Consider the following 20,564-nt stretch of genomic DNA (forward strand, 5'->3'; position numbering starts at 1 on the left):
TGATACTCCCATCTGAGGAAGCTAAATGACTTGAATTTCTGAGGACTAACTTAGTGGACCAGCCTGGTTTTATTAATTAAAAAATATTAGGAAAGAGAAGTCTTATATTAATTTGCTTTTTTCTCAGATTGAGTGTATTTTGATTTGTTGGACAGCTACTAAAGAATCAGTGGTATTGTAGTTGTAAATAAGTGATTTCTGATGTTGGAATTTTCTTTTTTGTCTAAAAGTTGAATTTTAAATTAGCAGGTAGATGTCTATAAGTTTCGTTACTGTGATATCTCTGTGAATGAGATTATATGATTTGATTTTGTTTTCATAGTAGTAATTTTTAATTCACATCTTTCTTGGTTATGAATTTAGGAACCCAGTATATGTTACAGGATTTCTTTCAGTAATGAAAGACTTAATTTAAATTTAGTATTTTGTAAATGGAAGACACTTACTTATTGTGTTACTATTTCCGTCTAGCTTGGGGAAATGGAATGAAATTCCCTGATTTGATTACCTCATTTTTTAAAAAATGATTTTATTTGTTTGAGAGAGAGAGAGCACAAGCATGGAGGGGCAAAGAGAGAGGGAGAAGCAGGCTCCCTGCTGAGCAGGAAGCCTGATTTGGGGCTCAGTCCCAGATCCTGAGATCATGACCTGGGCCAAAGGCAGATGCTTAACCAACTTAGCCACCAGATGCCCCGAATATCCCATTTTTTATTTAATGAATCCATAAACTAAAATAGCAAGAACTACTAAAATACCAAAGCCCTTCCGATTATAGCTAATAAGACAAGAGGCCATAAGTAAAATATTTTGCCTTATTTTTTATAAAGTGTGCTTTCTGATTCAGAATTTAATTAATAAAGGCAGACAACATGGGACTATCTAACCATTTGTGTTTCTAAAGACTTATTCCCATGAGGGGTTGTGCACAATGGCACTGCAGCTGTGGGGGTGGGAACAAAATTGGCACTGTTTCTTAACTAAATTCAAATACAAAACATGGGTAGCTGATTCTATAAACCTGGTAAGATTGGAGTTGGAGTGTGGTGCAGTAAGCTAAGTGTTTGAAATAATTTCTTTGAGAAAGTTTGAAAATTAGGTCTATTACTAGATCAGTGAGATATATCTGGACTTCAACCATACACCTCATTTGGATTTCCATTCTCTGGATTTCTGTTTTAAAAACCCTTGTAGGCAAAGGGAGGTAGGTGAGGGATGGGATATTGGGTAATGGGCAATAAGGAGGACACTTGATATAAAGAGCACTGGGTGTTATAGGCAACTGATAACATCAGTTGCCTATAACATCAATGCCCCTGAAACTAATAATGCTCTATATGCTAACTAAATTGAATTTAAATAAAAAATTTAAAAAAATAAATAAAAAATAGAAACTATTGTAGGCAGATATAATTTATAGAAATAGTGTCAGAAGGGGATACTTATACCTCAGGTTAAATTAATAACACAGATTCCCAATTGGCAAAGAAAAAACTACATTTAAAAATTGGGTTAAAATATAAATACAATTTCTAGCCTAAGACTAAAACAAAAAAATCATCAAAGTATCATTTTTCTAGAATTTAAGAATTTATTAGAAACAGCAGTATATAGTTTTTTTAGAACAGTGGTTCTCAACTGGGGGCATTTTTGTTCGACGGGGGACATTTGGAAATGTCTGGGAACAGTTTTGATTGTCACAACTGGTGGTGGGGGTGTGGTGGTGGGAGTACTACTGGCATCTTGGTGGTAGAAATGAGGAATGCTACTAACCATCCCATAGTGCACAGTACAGCTCCCACAACAAAGAACTATCTGGCCCCAAATGTAAATATTGCCAAAGTTGAGAAACCCTGGTTTAAAAGATGGAGAAAACAGTTAATTTTACAAATGCACTTAAGTTTGTGATTCATCATTTGCCAGCCTTTTTTAAAAGTGATTTGTCATTATTAATTTTTTTATTGAAAATTTCAAATATTTATAAAAGTAGAGTAGTATAATGAATCCTGTGTTCCCATCACCCCACTTCAGTTATTTGGCCAATTTTGACTTAACCTGTACCATCCTCCTTTCTACTGGAAGCAGATCCAGATACATTATTTCATCTGTAACTATTTTGGTATATATCTCAAAAGAGAAGTTCTCTTTTTCTTAAACTTCATTATATCTTTACCAAACATAAAAACAATAATAGTTAAAAGTGATTTGAAAAAATTTAATTATATTAAAAGTTTTGAGGTTAGCTGAAGAATAAAGATAATAATATATTTTGTTCTCTAGTTATCATTCTGTAACATTCCATTTTCTTCATCTGCATTAGGAGGTGAGCTCAAAATAGTATAGATTAGGGGTTGCAAACTCTAGCCTGCAGGCCAAATCCAGCCCTCCATCTATATTACTAAATCTTATTGGAATATAGCATATCCATTCATTTATTTATTGTGCATGGCCACTTTCATGTTACAACTGCAGAATTGAATAGTTCAGACAGGAGACTGGGTGGCTTGGAAACCTGAAATATTTACTTCCTGGTCCTTCACAGAAAAGTTTACTGGTCTCTACTGTAGATCACTCTTGCAGTTCTTTTGTCAGTTGATTTCAGCTGTTATTAAATTATTTGGTATATATTATACCTTTCTAATATGCAATATCAGATTATATTTTTTTCCTATTTCTTCTTCTTAGGGAAAACTCAACTATTTTGGAAAGTTTTCTCTATCTATGACCTACTGAGTACAGTAGAATTACTGTTTCCTCCTTAATGTATAGGTAAAGGCACCAAGGACTGTGTGATCCTAGGTGTGTGTGTGTGGTTTTTTTTTTTTAAGATTTTATTTATTTATTGGACAGAGAGAGAGATCACAAGTAGACAGAGAGGCAGGCAGAGAGAGAGAGAGAGAGAGGGAAACAGGCTCGCTGCTGAGCAGAGAGCCCAATGTGGGACTTGATTCCAGGACCCTGAGATCATGACCTGAGCCGAAGGCAGCGGCTTAACCCACTGAGCCACCCAGGCGCCCCCTAGGTGTGTTTTTATAAGTGAGCTGATTTTGGATCCTTTAGGGACTTAGTATTTTTTTTTCCCTACTGATGAATTATAAGAAGATAGGTGTGGTTGATTGAGTGAAAGACCAGTTTAAAAAAGTATGTCATTTACATTAAATTTTCAAATACAGTACACATATTTACATCAGTTGTCTGGAAACTTGGAGTGGTTTTATCTTTTAAGGTTGACGAAAGCTGTTCTGAAGGAGAGGACTAAGTAGAGAACAAAACAGAGTTTTGTCAGAAAACCCACATTTTAATGGTATTGTTGTTGTCTAAAGTAATACTGGGCAGAACGTTTAATTGGTATAATCTTCAGTTTCCTTATATATGATAATAACTTAAAGCATTGGGGTGTGGAGTAAGGGCAATAAAATACTATCTATAGTATACAACAGCAAAAAGGGAATCTGTGGTGTTATTATTGCCTTTGTTTGATTGTTTCTTTCCAACGGGCAGAAGGCAGAGAATATGGTTTCTTTCTTTTCTTTTTTTTTTTTTTTTTTAAGATTTTATTTATTTGACAGACAGAGATCACAAGTAGGCAGAGAGGCAGGCAGAGAGAGAGAGAGAGAGGAGGAAACAGGCTCCCTAGTGAGCAGAGTCCGATTCGGGGCTCTATCCCAGTACCCTGGGATCATGACCTGAGCTGAAGGCAGAAGGTTAACCCACTGAGCCACCCAGGTGCCCCAAGAATATGGTTTCTTAAGAAATAGATACTAATTCTGTCTGATTCTTATCTAATGAAAACAAATCTGTAGAAATTTTATATAAATGTAAAACTGAGAAGGAAAGGGCAAATGGGCTTGACTGGTAACCTCCAAAATGGCTCTAGGAATTGGTGTACATAGTTCCTGAGGACCCATGTTAATTCAGTTTCTGAATGGAGGCTCCCCTACCTCCCTACGGCCACCCTCCAAAACTGACACTGTTAAGACTGTGGAGCGTCAATGAAAGATTAGATTTGTAAGACCCAGAAAACAGTCTTTAAGTTGCCTTTTATAGGAAGGCAGACTAAAATCTGAGATTGCCCCAGTAGAAAAGGTCAAGCTTTAAAAGGAGACACACTAGAGTTTTTGTCTTCCTTTATCTCCCAATTCTTTCAGTTGCTGAGGTTGAGTTTTACCAGATCATCACTGATTTGTCTTTTGTTTTTTCACATTCCTCATTTGGTCCATCATTAAATCCTATTGGCTCTTAGAATATATCCAGAATTTGAACTATTTTTACCCTTCTTGCTGCTGCCACTTTGGTCCTCACACTTCTTTCCCCAGATATCCTAGTGGCTTTCTCTCTCACTCCCTTCAGCTATTGATTCATGGCTGGCTTTCTCTCTTGCTCCCTTCAGCTATTTAATGAAACCCACCCTGGGAGGCCATCCTTTGGCTGTCCTACCTAATCCTTCTTACCTGCGATATTTTTTCTTTGGCCTTTTTACTACCTAACATTTACATTTTATTTACTTATTTTGTTTATAATGTTCTGTCTCCCCTACTAGAACGTAAACTCTATGAGGGTAGGAACTTTATTTTGCCCATTGCTGTATCCTTAGTGTCCAGAACAATACTGAGCTTGTAGTAGACACCCACTAAATATTTAGTGAATGAAGCAGAATATACTACTTTCAAACAATTATATTGAAGTTCTAGTATGATCAGAATACCAGCATCTTGATGAACTAAATGAGTTTTAGGGAAAAGAAGATGAAGTACAGTATTACTGACTATATTTAGGGATAATAAAATAGTTGAATTAATTTACTGAAAGTGTCAACATGTTCAGGAAATGTTTAATTCCACTGATGTTAAAAATCACAGTGCTTACTGAGAAGGTTCTGGGAATATAGTGGTGTATGATGTAGTAGAAATTCATCTCCCCACCCAGATAACAACTGCATTGGCAGAATTCCTTCTGATGTAACTATTTTAGAACTCTGGATTCTACTGAAGTCTTGTTATGTCTAGAGGAAGGGCTTACAAGTTAATTGTGGTTGATTTTTGTCAATTTTAACTCTTAGTTCAGCAGGTACTACCTATATCTCACCTTCCCCCACCAGGAGCAGGCAGCCATGTTTATGTTCTTAGATCACCCTGCACAGGCCAGGATGGGCAACAATGATCCCTTGCTACAAATACCAGGATCTGTGCACTGATTGCTGCCTCTAACCATGGATGTGCAAACTCAGAGCTGGGCAGCCATTGTTGCATTCTCCCATTGTTGTATACCATTTTGCCATGGCTGAAGTGACTTCCAGAAGTTCTGAGGAATGGTTATCCTTCCTGCTCTCCCCACACCATTTTTTCTTCTTTTTCTCCTTTTGGGACCTTGGCATTAAAGACTAGGACATTCAAGAGCAATTATATATATATGAGAAATTAGGAAGTCACTGCACATGTCCAAGGAAAGGTGCAGGCTCAGAAAAGACTGTAAATTTGCACTTAAGGCTCTAAGCACAAAGACATTCTAAAACAATAAAAAACAAAACAAAAACAGAAAACAGCAAACAAACCCTGCAAAAGAGGGAGAATCTGATTGTGAGAGTTACTGGTTATTAGAATAAAATGTCCAGCTGTCAACAAAAAAATCACAAGGCATTACAAGGAAGCAGGAAAGTATGGTCCATTTAAAGGAAGCAAAATATGCCAGCAGAAACTGCTGTTGAAAAAATCCAGATATAGACTGAATAGACAAATACTCTAAAACAATTATCTTAAAATGCTTTAAGAGCTAATTGAAGATGAGAAGAAAGCTAAGAAATGATGTATGGACAAAATGGAAGTATCCGTGAAGACATAGATAACCTAAAAAGAAACCAAGAAAAGATTCCAAAGTTGAAAAGTATAAGAACCTGAAATGAAAAATTCATGGAGGAATTCAAAGGCAGATTTAACTAGACAGAAGAGAGAACCAGTGAACTGGAAGTTGAGGCAATCAAAATTATGGAGTCTGAGGAATAGAAGGAAAAGAGATTGGAGAAAAAATGAACAGAGCCTTAGGGACGTGTAGAACAGTATCAGGTGGACTGTTGTATGCATTGTGGGAGTTTGAGAAGGAGAAGGGATTGGGTGAGGGTTTGGGGGAATAGAGGGGAAAGGGCAGCAAGATTATTCAAAGAAACTATGACCAAAAATTTCCCAAATTTGATGGAAGACATGATTATAAACATTCAAGAAGCACAGTGAATTCCAATTAGGATGAATTCAGAGAGACCCATACTGAGACACATTGTAATCAAACTTTAAAGAGCCAAGGCCAGAGAATCTTGAAAGAAATAAGAGGGATGACTTGTCACTTAAAAAGGGATCCTTGTAAGATTTTCAGCAGATTTCTCATCAGAAACTTCAGAAGCTAGAAGACAGTGGTGGACTGATGTTTTTAAGGTGCTAAAAAGAAAAAAACCCCTGCTAACCAAGAATCCTGTATCTAGCAAAACTCTCCTTCAAAAGTGACAAAGAGACATTCCGCAAAACTCAGGGAATTTGTTACTGGTACACCTGTCTTGCAAGAAATCCCGAAGGGAGTTCTGCAGGTTGAAATGACCGAATATTAGATAGTAACCTAAAGCCATACGACAAAGTAATATCTCAATAAAAGTATAATATGTAAGCAGTTACAGAAGATAACATTATTTTAATAATGTTTATAATTCTTTTTGTTTCCCAGATGATTTAAGAAACTAATACATTAAAAAAATTATTAGTCTAAAATCTAGCATTACTGTAACTTTGGTTTGTAAATCCACATTTTGTTTTCTACGTAATTTAAGAAACAGGGATTTTTAAAAATTATTAGTTCATGGTTTTGATTACACAGTGTACAAAGTTGTAATTTTGTGATAACAATAACAAAGAGCTGTGGATAGAGCAGTAAATCAGTTGTTGTTATTTGTTTTTATTTTTTAAGATTTTATTTATTTGAGATAGAAAACACAAGAGGGGCAGAAGGAGAGGAAGAGTGAGAAGCAGACTCCCCACTGAGCAGGGAGCCCAACATAGGGCTAGATCCCAGAACACTGGGATTATGACCTGAGCCAAAGGCAGACACTTAACTGACTGAGCCACCCAGGCGCCCCTGTAAATGAGTTTTCAATTAGCAGTAATTGTGCCTCAGATAAACCTTGTTGTTTATGATACTGCCACTGCACAAAGCTTGTAAATGAGTCTTTATATGTTATTGAAGTTAAGTAAAATCTTTTTACTTCAAAATATCAACTAAATATAAAAGAGATAGTAATGTAGGAAATGAGGCAACAAAAGCTATGTGGCATCTAGAAAACTTATAGCAAAATGACAGAAGTTATTCCTTATCAATAATTACTTTAAATATAGTGGATTAAACTATAAAAGAGACTGGCAGAGTGGATTAAAAATGATCTGATATGTTCTGTGTATAGAAGACTCATTTTAGATGCATAGATAGAAATAGGTTTAAAGTGAAAGAATAAGAAAAGATACTAATGCATATAGTAACTAAAAAAGGGCAGGGATAGCTGTATTAATTTTAGACAAAATAGACTCTAAATCATGAAGGACATTGTATATTAATAAAAAGTACAATACAACAAGAAGATATAAAATTTATAAATATTTATATGCTTAATAACAGACCATACAAATATATGAACAAAATTAACAAAAGTGAAAGGAAAAAGACATTTTTTATGTTACTGGCTTGAGACTTCAGTATCCTATTCTCAATAATGTATAGAACAACCATGCAGAAGATAAGAAATATGAGGAATGAACAACACAGTAAAGCCAGCTGGAGCTAATAGACATGTACAGAACCCTCTACCTAACAATAGCATGTACATTCTTCTCAGGTGCACCTGGTGTGTCTTCTGTGGTAGACCATATGTTAAGTCACAAATTAAGTCTCAGTATATTTAAAAAGGTAGATGTCTTACAAAATATTTTCTTTGACCACATTTTGATGAAGTTAGAAATCAATATGGAAGAAAACTGGAAAATTCACACATTTGTGGAAATTAAATAACACACTTTTAAGCAATGAATGGATTAAAGAAATTGCAAGGGAAATAAGACAATACTGAGAGGTGAATGAAAACAAAAGCCGAACATATTACAACTTGTGAGATGTAGTGAAAGCAGTGCTAAGGGGGAAATTTATAGCCATAAATACTTATATTTAAAAAAGTGATTCCAAATCAGCAACCTAATTTTACAGCTTAAGGAACTAGAAGAAAAAATTAAATTCAGAGATAGCAGAGGAATGAAATAATAAATATTTGAGCAGAGATAAAACAATAGAAAAGCAATAGAGAAAATCAGTGAAACCACAAGTTGGTTTTTTGATCAACAGAACTGATAAATGTTTATTTAACTAGATTGATTAAGAAAAAACACTCAAGGGACGCGTGGGTGGCTCAGTTGGTTAAGCAGCTGCCTTCGGCTCAGGTCATAATCCCAGCGTCCTGGGATTGAGTCCCACATTGGGCTCCTTGCTCAGCAGGGAGCCTGCTTCTCTCTCTGCCCCTGCCTGCCACTCTGTCTGCCTGTGCTCTCTCTCTCTCTCTATCTCTGACAAATAAATAAATAAAATCTTAAAAAAAAAAACACTCAAATTACTAAAATCAGAAATGAAAATGGGGACTTAACTACCAATTCTATAGAAATGGAAAGGTTTTAAGAGAGTACTGTAAATGGTTATATGCCAACAAATGGGATAACCTAGATGAACTGGACAAATACCTAGAAACACATTTAAGACCTTTATTTCCTTGTTGATCTTTTGCTTGAATGATCTGTCCGTTTCAGTGAAGGGAGTGTTAAAGTCCCCTACTATTACTGTATTATTGTTAATGTGTTTCTTTGATTTTGTTATTAATTGGTTTATATAGTTGGCTGTTCCCATGTTAGGGGCATAGTATTTAAAATTGTTAGATCTTCTTGTTGGACAGACCCTTTGTGTATGATATAGTGCCCTTCCTCATCTCTTATTATAGTCTTTGGCTTAAAATTTAATTTATCTGATACAAGGATTGCCACCCCAGCTTTCTTCTGATGTCCATTAGCATGGTAAATTGTTTTCCACCCCCTCACTTAAATCTGGAGGTGTCTTTGGGTCTAAAATGAGTTTCTTGTAGGCAGCATATTGATGGGTTTTGGTTTTTTTTATCCATTCTATACCCTGTGTCTTTTGATTGGGGCATTTAGCCCATTTACATTCAGGGTAACTATTGAGAGATATGAATTTAGTGCCATTGTATTGCCTGTAAGGTGACTGTTACTGTATATTGTCTCTGTTCCTTTCTGATCTACTACTTGTAGGGTCTCTCTTTGCTTAAAGGACCCATTTCAATATTTCATGTAGGGCTGGTTTGGTGTTTGCAAATTATTTCAGTTTTTGTTTTCCTGGAAGCTTTTTATCGCTCCTTCTACTTTCAGTGATCACCTAGCTGGATAGAGTATTCTTGGCTGCATGTTTTTCTCTTTTAATGCTCTGAATATATCATGCCAGTTCTTTCTGGCCTGCCAGGTCTCTCTGGATAAGTCTGCTGCCAATCTAATATTTTTACCATTGTATGTTACAGCCTCTTGTCCCGGGTTGCTTTCAGGATTTTCTCTTTGTCGCTAAGACTTATAAATTTTACTATTAGTTGACGGGGTGTGGACCTATTCTTATTGATTTTGAGGAGGGTTCTCTGCGCCTCCTGGATTTTGATGCTTGTTCCCTTTGCATTATTAGGGAAATTCTCTACAATAATTCTCTCTAATATACCTTCCACTCCCCCCTCTCTTTCTTCTTCTTCTGGAATCCCAATTATTCTAATGTTTCGTCTTATGTTATCACTTATCTCTCAAATTCTCCCCTCGTGGTCCAGTAGTAGTTTGTCTCTCTTTTGCTCAGCTTCTTTATTCTCTATTATTTGGTCTTCTCTATCACTAATTCTTTCTTCTGCCTCATTTATCCTAGCAATAAGAGCCTCCATTTTTGATTGCACCTCATTAATAGCTTTTTTGATTTCAACCTGGTTAGATTTTAGTTCTTTTATTTCTCCAGAAAAGGCCTTTATTTCTCTAGACATATCTTCCATTCCTTTTTCTTTTGAGCCCGGCTAGAACCTTGAGAATCATCATTCTGAACTCTAGATCTGACGTATTACCAATGTCGGTATTGATTAGGTCCCTAACCTTTGGTACTGCCTCTTGTTCTTTTGTTTATGGTGAGTTTTTCCGCCTTGTCATTTTGTCCAGGTAAGAATATATGAAGGAGCAAATAAAATACTAAAAGGGTGACAAAGACCCCAGGAAAATGTGCTTTAACCAAATTAGAAGAAACCCCAAATCATGGGGGGAAGAAAGGGGGTAAAAAGAAGTTCAGAAAAAAATATATATATATATATAAAAGAAAAAAATATATATATATTAGACTGGTGACTAGAACAGGGTCACCCACTTAATTTTGGGAGTATTTTGGTCTCTTAGAAGAAACTACCTCCCAAAATTTTAAAGAATGAAAAATATATATAAGGGTAGATACAACGAAGTGATGGAATATGACTATAAAGATGAAAAAAAATTTATTTTAATTTCTAAAGAAGGAGTTAATAAGTTAAGTTGGTTGGGAGAATAAAGAAAAAGAAAGTGGAGAGAATTTGCTTGGCCTGGAAACTAGAATAAGCCCAGTGCTAGATTTAGGGTGTATTTTGATCTATTAGAAGTTGTACCCCAAATTTTTTAGAAGAAAAAAACCCTATGTGTATACAAAATAATAAAGTTAGATGCAGTGAAGGATAAAATAGGACTATAATAATGAAGGTTCAAAAAAGATTTTATTTTTTTATGAAAGTTATTGTTAAGATAAACTAGTTTAAAAATGTTAAAAGAGGAAAGGGTAAAGGTTAAAAAAATTAGCAGAAGAGAAAAAAATAAAGTTAAAAAAATTAACTTTGTAACACTAAAGAATCATAGGGAGAAAGCTATGAATTCCATGCTTTGCTTTCTCCTCCTTTGGAATTCTGCTGCTCTCCTTGATAAGTGAACTTGGTCTTGGTTGGATTTCTTGTTGATCTTCGCTTTCCATAGACTTCCGGAGGATGGGAATGAAAATGGTGGCCTCCCAATCTCCGGCCCGAGGAGCCGAGAGCTCGGGTCCCCACTCCTCAGTGCGCCCTCAGAGAAAACCACTCAATCACTCCCGTCTCCCTGGCCTCAGCTGTGCTTGGAGAAAAGCTCTCAATCACTCCTGTCTCCCTGGCCTCCAGCTGCGCTCCAAGCTCACCCAGCCTGTGACCAAGCGTCTCTGTCTATGGCACACAGCTCCGTCTGAAGTCTCTGAACCCCGCAGATCCCTGAGCTCTTGGGGGGTGGGGGTTTCCCCGGATCTTGTGGGGACTCCACTCACAGAGCAGTGACCTGTGCCACTGATTATGGTTCAAGGTAACCCCGATTTAATAGCTCACTCCTCAGCTCTGTCTCAGTAGCCGGCTTTCCCGCTCTAATACCTGTGAGCTCTGTGACACTCAGACACCCCCGATCCTTCTCTGACCCTGTGGGACCTGAGACCATGCTGTCCCCGCCTGGGCTTCACCCGGTTTAGCCTCTGGAGCGATGTCCCTCAGTGGTGCAGACTTTTTTTTTTCCTTAAGATTTTATTTATTTATTTGACAGACAAAGATCACAAGTAGGCAGAGAGGTAGGCAGAGCGAGAAGGAAGCAGGCTCCCTGCTGAGCAGAGAGCCCAATGCAGAGCTCGATCCCAGGACCCTGGGATCATGACATGAGCCGAAGGCAGAGGCCTTAACCCACTGAGCCACCCAGGCGCCCCAGTGGAGCAGACTTTTTTTTTTTTAGTATATGTGCTGCCAAAGCGAGCACTGGAGCAGACTTTTAAAAGTCCTGATTTTGTGCTCTGTTGCTCCTGCTGGGAGCCGACCCCTCTCCCTGCGGTCTATCTTCCCTTCACTTTGTTTTCACTTATCTGCGGGTCCTACCTTTCAGAGAGTGGCCGATTTTCTGTTTCTAGCATTGTTGCTCTTCTCTTCGATCTCCTGTTGGATTTGTAGGTGTTGAGAATGGTTTGATAAGCTATCTAGCTTATCTCCTGCTATCTGATGTCGTCTCAGCCTGCTACTTCTCCGCCATCTTGACTCCTTCAAACACCTAGAAACACAAAACCTACTCAGAATGAATCAATGAAATACAGGAATAGAAGGAAACTACCTTGACATAATAAAAGCCATATATGAAAAATGAAAAACTTGTCCTTTAGGATCAGGAAAAAGATAAGGATGTGCACTTTTCCATTCGTATTCAACATGGTACTGGAAGTCCTAGCCAGAGTATTTAGGCAAGATAAGTAAGAGGCATTCACGCTGGAAAGGAAGAAGTAAAATTGTCTCTGCAGATTATATGATCCATGTAGAAAACCATAAAGTTTGACACAAAAAGCTTTTAGAACTAATTAAGATATTCAGCAAAGTACCAATACCAAAGCTAGTTTCATTTCTGTACATTAACCATCAACAATCAATAGAGGATATTAAGAAAACAACTCCATTTATAATAGCATCAAAAATAATAAAAAAGTAGGGTGCCTGGTTGGCTCAGTGGGTTAAGCCGCTGCCTTCAGCTCAGGTCATGATCTCAGGGTCCTGGGATCGAGTCCCACATCGGGCTCTGCTCAGCGGAGAGCCTGCTTCCCTTCCTCTCTCTCTGCCTGCCTCTCTTGTGATTTCTCTCTGTCAAATAAATAAATAAAATCTTAAAAAATAATAAAAAAGTACTTAGGAATTAATTTAATTGAAGAGGTGAAAGGCTTGTACTCCTGAAAGAAAGAAGATGTAAGTAAGTGGAAACATATTTCATGTTCATGGATTGGAAGAATTTGTATTATTATGATGTCAGAACTGCCCAAACTGATCCACAGATTTAGTGTAAGCCTTGTCATAATCTCAGTGATGTTTTTTGCAGAAATAGAATAATTCATCCTGTAATTCAGTATGTCATCTCAAGGTACTCCAAAATAGCCAAAACCATGTTGAAAAAGAATAACAGAATTTTGGAAGACTCATTCTTCCTGATTTCCAGACTTACTACAAAGCTACAATAACCAAAACAATGTGGTACTGGCATAGATACAGATACATAAGCCAGTGGAGTGGAATAGAGTCCAGTAACAAATCCTTGCATACACAGTCAAATAATTTGTGACAAGGGTGCCAAGATCATGTGGGGAAAGGACAGTCTTTTAAATAAATGGTGCTGAAATAACAGGGTATCTTTGTACAAAAGAATGAAGTTGGACCCTTACTTAACATTGTCTGTGGAAATTAACTCAATAGGTCAAAGACCTAAATGTAAAATCTAAAAGTATAAAACTCTTGAAAGAAAACAAAGGGCAAAGCTCCCAACATTGGATTTGGCAATAATTTGTTGGGTATGACACTGAAGGCACAGGCAGCAAAACAAGAAATAGACAAATTGGACTTCGTGAAAATTAAAAACTTCTGTGCACCAAAGGACAGTATCAACCATGGAAAGACAACTTGTAGAATGTGGGACAACACTGGCAAATTGTATGTCTGATAATGGGTTGATATCCAGAATATATGGAGAATTCTTAAAACTCAGCAACTACAGAAAAACCTGATTCACAGCTGGACAAGGGACTTCAGTAGACATTTCTCCAGAGAATATATATGAGTGGTTCATAAGCACATAAAAAGATGCTAAACATCACAAATCACTAGGGAAATGCAAATCAAAACCATAATGAGGTATCACCTCACACCTGGTCAGATGGCTACTATAAAAACAAAACAAAACAGGGACGCCGCCTGGGTGGCTCAGTCGGTTAAGTGGCTGCCTTCGGCTCAGGTCATAATCCCAGAGTCCTGGGATCAAGTCTTGCAACAGGCTCCCTGCTCAGTGGGGAGCTTGCATCTCCCTCTGCCCACCCCCAGCTTGTGCTGCTTGCTCTCTCTGACACATAAATAAATAAATAAATAAATAAATAAATAAATAAAATCTTTAAAAAAAAAAAAGTGTTGGTGAGGATGTGGAGAAATTGGAACCTTTCTGGGCTGTTCGTGGGAATGTAAGATGTTATAGCTGCTGTGGAAAACAGCATAACATAACAATACAAATTCTTCCAAAACAAATGGAGTTTTGTTAAAAATAAAATTACTGTATGATCCAGCAGTTCCATTTCTGGGTTATATACCCCAAAGAGTTGGAAGTAGGGTCTCAGAGATTTTTGCACCCACGTTCATAACATTATTCACAATAACTAAAACTTGGAAACAACCCATGTGTCCATGATGTGTGAATGGCCAAACAAAATGTGGTATATGGAGTATTATTTAGTCTTGAAGGAAATTCTTACTCTTGCTACAGTGTAGATGAACCTGTTGAGGTCATGATGTCAATTGCAAAAATGCAAATATGGTATGCTTCCATTGCTGTTAAGTACCTAAAGTAGTTAAGAATCATAGAGACACAAGTAGAGTGATGGTTTCTAGGAGCTGGCGAGAGGGACAGTGGAGAATTATTAGAGCATTGAAGTCTGGGGTCAAATAAGTTGCACATGGACATAGTGGGTCAAATAAGTTGGTAAGTTAGTTTTATATGTGGAACGATGACGGCAGCAGGTGTCGTCCGCAGAAGTAGGCTTTAAAAGAGGTTTGTCCATTAAATAGTAGGGTTACATTAAAAGGTTTTAAACATAAGTTTAGTGCTTTACAGAGGAAATTCTGGTGTGTGTGTGTATGTGTGTGTGAAGAATAGATTGGGGTAAGATAAAGTGGAGGCAGGTAAGCTATGGCTATAAGTTAGATGAGTGAGAAGGCGTTAATTAATTAGTGGTAGAATATGAGAAAAGAAAAGAGATCTGATTATAAATTGAGGCATAAGAGCCATTGGGTTTGGTGTTTGTATATTGTGTGGCTCAAGGACATGAAGTAGGTAAGCATGACTTAAAGATAGGATTTTGATATGGTTTGTGGTTCGGTCAACTAAACTAGGAAAGCTGGAATGAAAGCAAAAACAGAGGGGGGATAAGAGGGTAGAAAGAACCAAGATCAGTTTTAGATTTAATTTGAGGTCCCTGCCCAAATCCTTTCAGATAACTTTACTGGGGTTGGCTCTAATATTGTCCCTCAATATCCACTTGGTACTAGTATCAGAGTCATAATAATGAGCTTTTTTTTATTCGGTTTATTGGAAGTACTTAAAATGGATTCACAAGACAGCAACAAACCCTATTAAGATCTTTGTGCAACTGAGGTTTTTTATTTGGAAAAAAAAAAAACAAAATAAATTGTTATTTTCTAGTGCATATATTTTCCAAATTCTATAAATTTTTCTCTTATATATTCTTTTGACGTATATATGACAAATATATACCTAAAAATATATACTTGATATATATTATACGTATATAATATATATATATATATTTAGGGTTTTTATTTTTCAGGGTTTTGTTTTTCATTGTTTTTTTTCCCCACATGAATTGATGATAGGACCTGCATAACAGTATTACAACAAGTTTTCTAACAGCCATAAACATGTGGTACATTTCATAAACAGTCCCTGTTTTTATTTAGTGAGTGTTAGTGGATTGATGTTCTTTTTAACATAAGGAAAAACCACTTAAATTGGCTTAAACATTTTAAGAAATCTAAATTGGAGGTAGGAAGATCTTAAATCTAAGTTTCTGTAACATGCTACTAGGGAGGTTCGTCTCTATGTCTCACAAACATACATACACATGTAGACATAAAATTTTTTTTTTGTAAACTTGTTTCTCTGGGTTTAAATATAATGCTACTCAGAGGCACATGAGTTGCATCTTTAATCTTTCATGTGGTAGTGTGCTAGTTCCTTTATGCCCACAGTTGACAGGTAACAGAAACTGCTACTTTGGCTTAGCTAGATTATTAGGAAGGTAGAAGTACTGCTGAGTTGTAGTTTCCTACCTTTTCAAGAATGGTTGTCAAATTATTGTGGACTCCTACACAAGTGGTTTCACTTTAAATATCTGTCTGAGAAAATATGCTAAGACCAAAGACTGTTTTGAATTCAGCAGCTGTTTTGAATGAACTGTTGTTTTGTTTTTAATCTAAATCTGTGAAAAGTAGTTAAAATAATCCCAAGTACTTTATGGATTTTCAAACCACTTGCTAAAGCTGGAGTCTCTGAGGAGGTAGGACTAAAGGTTGGAAATACTGCTTTGGAGAAAGTCTTAAAACGTGCTTACTTCTGGGTATTAAAACTTGAGACGTAGTTTGGAATAAAGAGAGTATCTTTATAATACCCATCTCTGTCTGCATCTAGCAAAGTAATGGGACTTTTTTTTTTTTAAGATTTTATTTATTTACTTGACAGAGAGAGAGAGATCACAAGTACGCAGAGAGGCACGCAGAGAGAGAGGGATGCAGGCTCCCCACTGAGCAGAGAGGCCGATGTAGGGCCTGATCCCAGGACCCCAAGACCATAACCCGAGCCGAAGGCAGAGGCCCAACCCACTGAGCCACCCAGGTGTCCTGAGGCCTTCTTTTTTTTTTTTTTTTTAAAGATTTATTTATTTGACAGAGAGAAATCACAAGAGAGGCAGGCAGAGAGAGAGGAAGGGAAGCAGGCTCTCCGCTGAGCAGAGAGCCCGACGCGGCACTCGATCCCAGGACCCCGAGATCATGACCTGAGCCGAAGGCAGCGGCCTAACCCACTGAGCCACCCAGGCACCCCACTGAGGCCTTCTTTTTTGATGTGGACTATGTATATTATCTTCATGGTGCAGTACGGCATTTTTTCCCCCTTTAAAAAATAATTTCAGGGGCGCCTGGGTGGTTTAGTTGGTTAAATGTTGGACTCTGGATTTTGGCTCAGGTCATGATCTCAAGGTTATGAGATCAAGCCGGGCAGTGGGCTCTGCAGAGTCTACTTGAGATTCTCTCTTCTTCTCTCTCTGAACCCCTGCCCCATGCTCGCACAAGCTCTCTCTCTTAAAAAAAAAAAAAAGGTTTCTTACATTAAAAAATTTTAAGCAATCAGGTCTTTCTCTATATCTCCAGAAATAGGCCTATTTTAAAAGGCAAGGCATACCTACTTGATACTTCCGAAATAGTTTGAGTAAACATTTCTCTCAATTTTGGATATATGAAGTTATATGCATATATGAAGTTATGCTGATCTATCTTTCATTTTTATCTTTTAAGGTGGTACTTAATTTTTTTCTTGAATATACAGAAAAATATATGCTTACCAACGAGAGATAACCAATGTTAATATGTTGATATATTTCTCTCAGAGTTAATTGAGATCCCAGTTTGGCATTCTTTCTTCCTCTTTAAATTACTCAGCTAATGTTTATGTAATTTCTATGTCATTAAAAAGCCTTTGTAAATACAGTTTTTAAACGGAAAAATGTTTATGTATTTTGTATCATAATTTAGCATTTTTCTTAATGTTGACTTATCATCATGATAAGTCAAATTAGGCTGATAAATTAGGAGTAATGAAAGATAAGACTACTTCTGATATAAGTATTGGTCCAGTGTGTATGTGACATCGTGTATTGATCCAGGGTCATCATTTATCTTTGGAGTTAATCACTAGTCAAGTGAATTTCTAGTTATTTTGTTGACTCCATTCTGTGTTTTCTATTCTCACATTAATTCTTTTTTTTTTTTTTTCTTAAAGATTTTTTTTTTATTTATTTATTTGACAGAGAGAGAGATCACAAGTAGGCAGAGAGGCAGGCAGAGAGAGAGGAGGAAGCAGGCTCCCTGCGGAGCAGAGAACCCGATGCGGGGCTCGATCCCAGGACCCTGAGATCATGACCTGAGCCGAAGGCAGCGGCTTAATCCACTGAGCCACCCAGGCGCCCCTCACATTAATTCTTAATGACGTATCAGAGCTTCAGGTTTTATTTTCTCTCTAAAATATTCCCTAATTCACATTTAAATGCTGATGTTTAGGATAAAGATGGAGATAGAGCCGTTCACCATGCAGCTTTTGGAGACGAAGGTGCTGTCATAGAAGTGCTGCACCGAGGCAGTGCTGACTTGAATGCTCGCAACAAGCGCCGACAGACGCCACTTCATATTGCTGTCAATAAAGGCCATCTGCAGGTTGTGAAGACTTTATTGGACTTTGGCTGTCATCCTAGCCTCCAGGTAAAACATTCAATAATGTACATTCTGCAGGCGTTGCTAAGATTCTGTAAAGAGGAAATACTAAGTTCTGTAACAGGCATTCCTTTGTTATCAGTTCCTTTTTGTTTGATCATTCTATGTGATAAAATTGGCAGCTGTTCTTAGAAAGGCCTTTGAAGGAAAGTGTCAGTAGATTGGTTTTATATTGGAGGGTGGGGGTGGGGACTTCTTTGCAAAAATATCAGCTTATGAATTGATTTAACTTTACTGGCCATGACAGTGAGCTTCAGCAGCTTAAAGAAGTAGAATAGGCTGCATTTAGTGATAGTTACTTTATCTAAATTATTTTAATTGTAGCTTAATTTATCTTCGGGTCTTGGTCTAGTCATTAGTCTAGGAAGATTTTCTGTTTCGGAAAATTTTCAGTAGGACCTAATTTTTGAGGCAAGAGTCACCTAAGAGGTGATTCCTGTCCACCCATAGTTTTAGCAGCCAGATGCTTTGATTGGATAGGTATCAGAGAAGCAACAAAGAAGAAAAATAGGAGTAATGGGACTGAGGGCTTGAGAACTGAAAGAATTGAACATTTTATTCAGCTAGATGGTTATCAGAGACTGATATTTCTAAGGTACAGCATTTTGGAACTGACAGGGTTTGGAACTTAGAGCTCCTAAATGGATTATAGAATTGGAGGATGGGGGAGGAATTAGAGAGTGTTAATCTGTTGAAGGAGAGATAATTTATACCTATTTTTTGGGGGGTCTGAAATGGGAGACAAAGTCATCCGTTGAGAGTGAATGGGGAGTAATGGGTATAGAAAAGTTAATTGAGAAGAGTGATAAATGTTTGGAATAGCTTCCGGGGACCAGAAGGAAGGACGATCAGGGCCTGTAGAAGCTTATTCCAGCCATTATTAAGAGCCATATTATATGGCTCTTAATATATTAATTATATTATAAATATTATATATTAATTAATATTATATGGCTCTTAATATATTATTAAGGCCATATTAAGAGCCTATCTCAAGTTGAAGACTATGCATTTTTAGTGCCACTAGATAAGAGGCTAAAAAGTGGCTGGTTGGATTGAAGTTGGATTAGGAATTTGTTATGAGGGTAGATGAGTATATTCCTGGGATTAGCCAACTTTTTCTGTAAAGGGCCAAATGATCATTTAGGCATTCATGTAGTTTCTATCATGACTGTCCAGTGCTGCAATTGTAGTATGAAAGCAGCCATCAATAATGCATAAATAGATGTATATGGCTGAATTCCAATAAAACTATTTACAAAAATCGGTGGCAGGCATTTAGCAACCATGGCGTAAACCATATAGGTATGACTTAACTGAGAACAGTATTTATGAAACTGAAATAAATGAAGTCTAAATTACCCATTTGTGAAGATGACTGATAGTGAATAACAGGCATACTACTAAATCAGTTGATTAATGAAAAAGGTAGTCAGCTTGAAAAAAAGGAAGACCGAAACTGCTGTATTTTCTTTTACATTTTTTCTATTTTGATTAATTAGCCCCTTTTCTGCCCCTTGAAAACATTAATATTTTCACCCATGACTACGTAATATATTCAGCTGGTGGACTCTGAGAAACTACTAGTGCCTGGGTCTTACTTCTAGAGATTCTGGTTTAGTTGTCCTAGAGAAAAGCCCAAGTATCTTTTTTTGTTTTTAACGATGTATTTATTTATTTTAGAGAGAATGCTCATTCATGCATGAGCAGGAGGGACAGAGGGAAAGGGAGAGAGAATCTCAAGCAGACTCCATGTCATGCATGGAGCCTGACACGGGGCTCAATCTCACAACCTTGAAATCATGACCTGAGCTGAAACCAAGAGCTGGAGGCCTAACTGACTGTACCACGCAGCACCCTGTGCCTGGGTATCTTTTTAAGAGCTCCCCTACAGATTCTAAATGTGCAGCCAAGGTTGAGAACTGTTGACTTTTAATTCATTGCTCTAGGGCCCCAAGACTGGTGTAGATTTGTTTTGAAATTTTAGGGCATAACGATTACTGGTAGGAATATGGTATAGTAGGCCATTTTAAACCAATGAAATTTGGAGGTAGCTTTTTACCTCATTAATTTCTGGTAATTACCTGAATCATATTTGAGGGTATTTTTTTTTTTTTAAGATTTTATTTACTTATTTGTCAGAGAGAGAGAGAGACAGAGAGAGAAAGATCACAAGTAGGCAGAGAGTGAAGCAGGCTCCCTGCCGAGCAAGGAGCCCGATATGGGACTCCATCCCAGGACGCTGGGATCATCACCTGAGCCGAAGGCAGCCGCTTAACCAACTGAGCCACCCAGGCGTCCCTTGAGGGTACTTTTTAATTTTACTTTTCTTTTTTCCTTGGTGTAGGCTACAATATGTTCATTGTTCCCC

The 20,564-nt window shown here is 37.2% G+C and overlaps 1 protein-coding gene across 3 annotated transcripts in view; it reads left to right on the plus strand.

Annotated features, from left to right (window-relative positions):
* MIB1 (MIB E3 ubiquitin protein ligase 1) overlaps positions 1 to 20,564 on the plus strand; it is a 138,077-nt gene that overhangs the window by 63,325 nt on the left and 54,188 nt on the right. For all 3 annotated transcript variants that reach the window (XR_006821036.1, XM_046024771.1, XM_046024772.1), the window contains exon 11: positions 17,984 to 18,181. Coding sequence is in view for 2 of the 3 variants with exons in the window: in XM_046024771.1 (XP_045880727.1) it covers positions 17,984 to 18,181 (198 nt within the window). In the remaining variant the exon portion in view is untranslated. The remainder of the gene's footprint in view (positions 1 to 17,983; positions 18,182 to 20,564) is intronic.

The sequence above is a fragment of the Meles meles genome, chromosome 12, assembly GCF_922984935.1.
Source record: "Meles meles chromosome 12, mMelMel3.1 paternal haplotype, whole genome shotgun sequence".
Taxonomy (NCBI): domain Eukaryota; kingdom Metazoa; phylum Chordata; class Mammalia; order Carnivora; family Mustelidae; genus Meles; species Meles meles.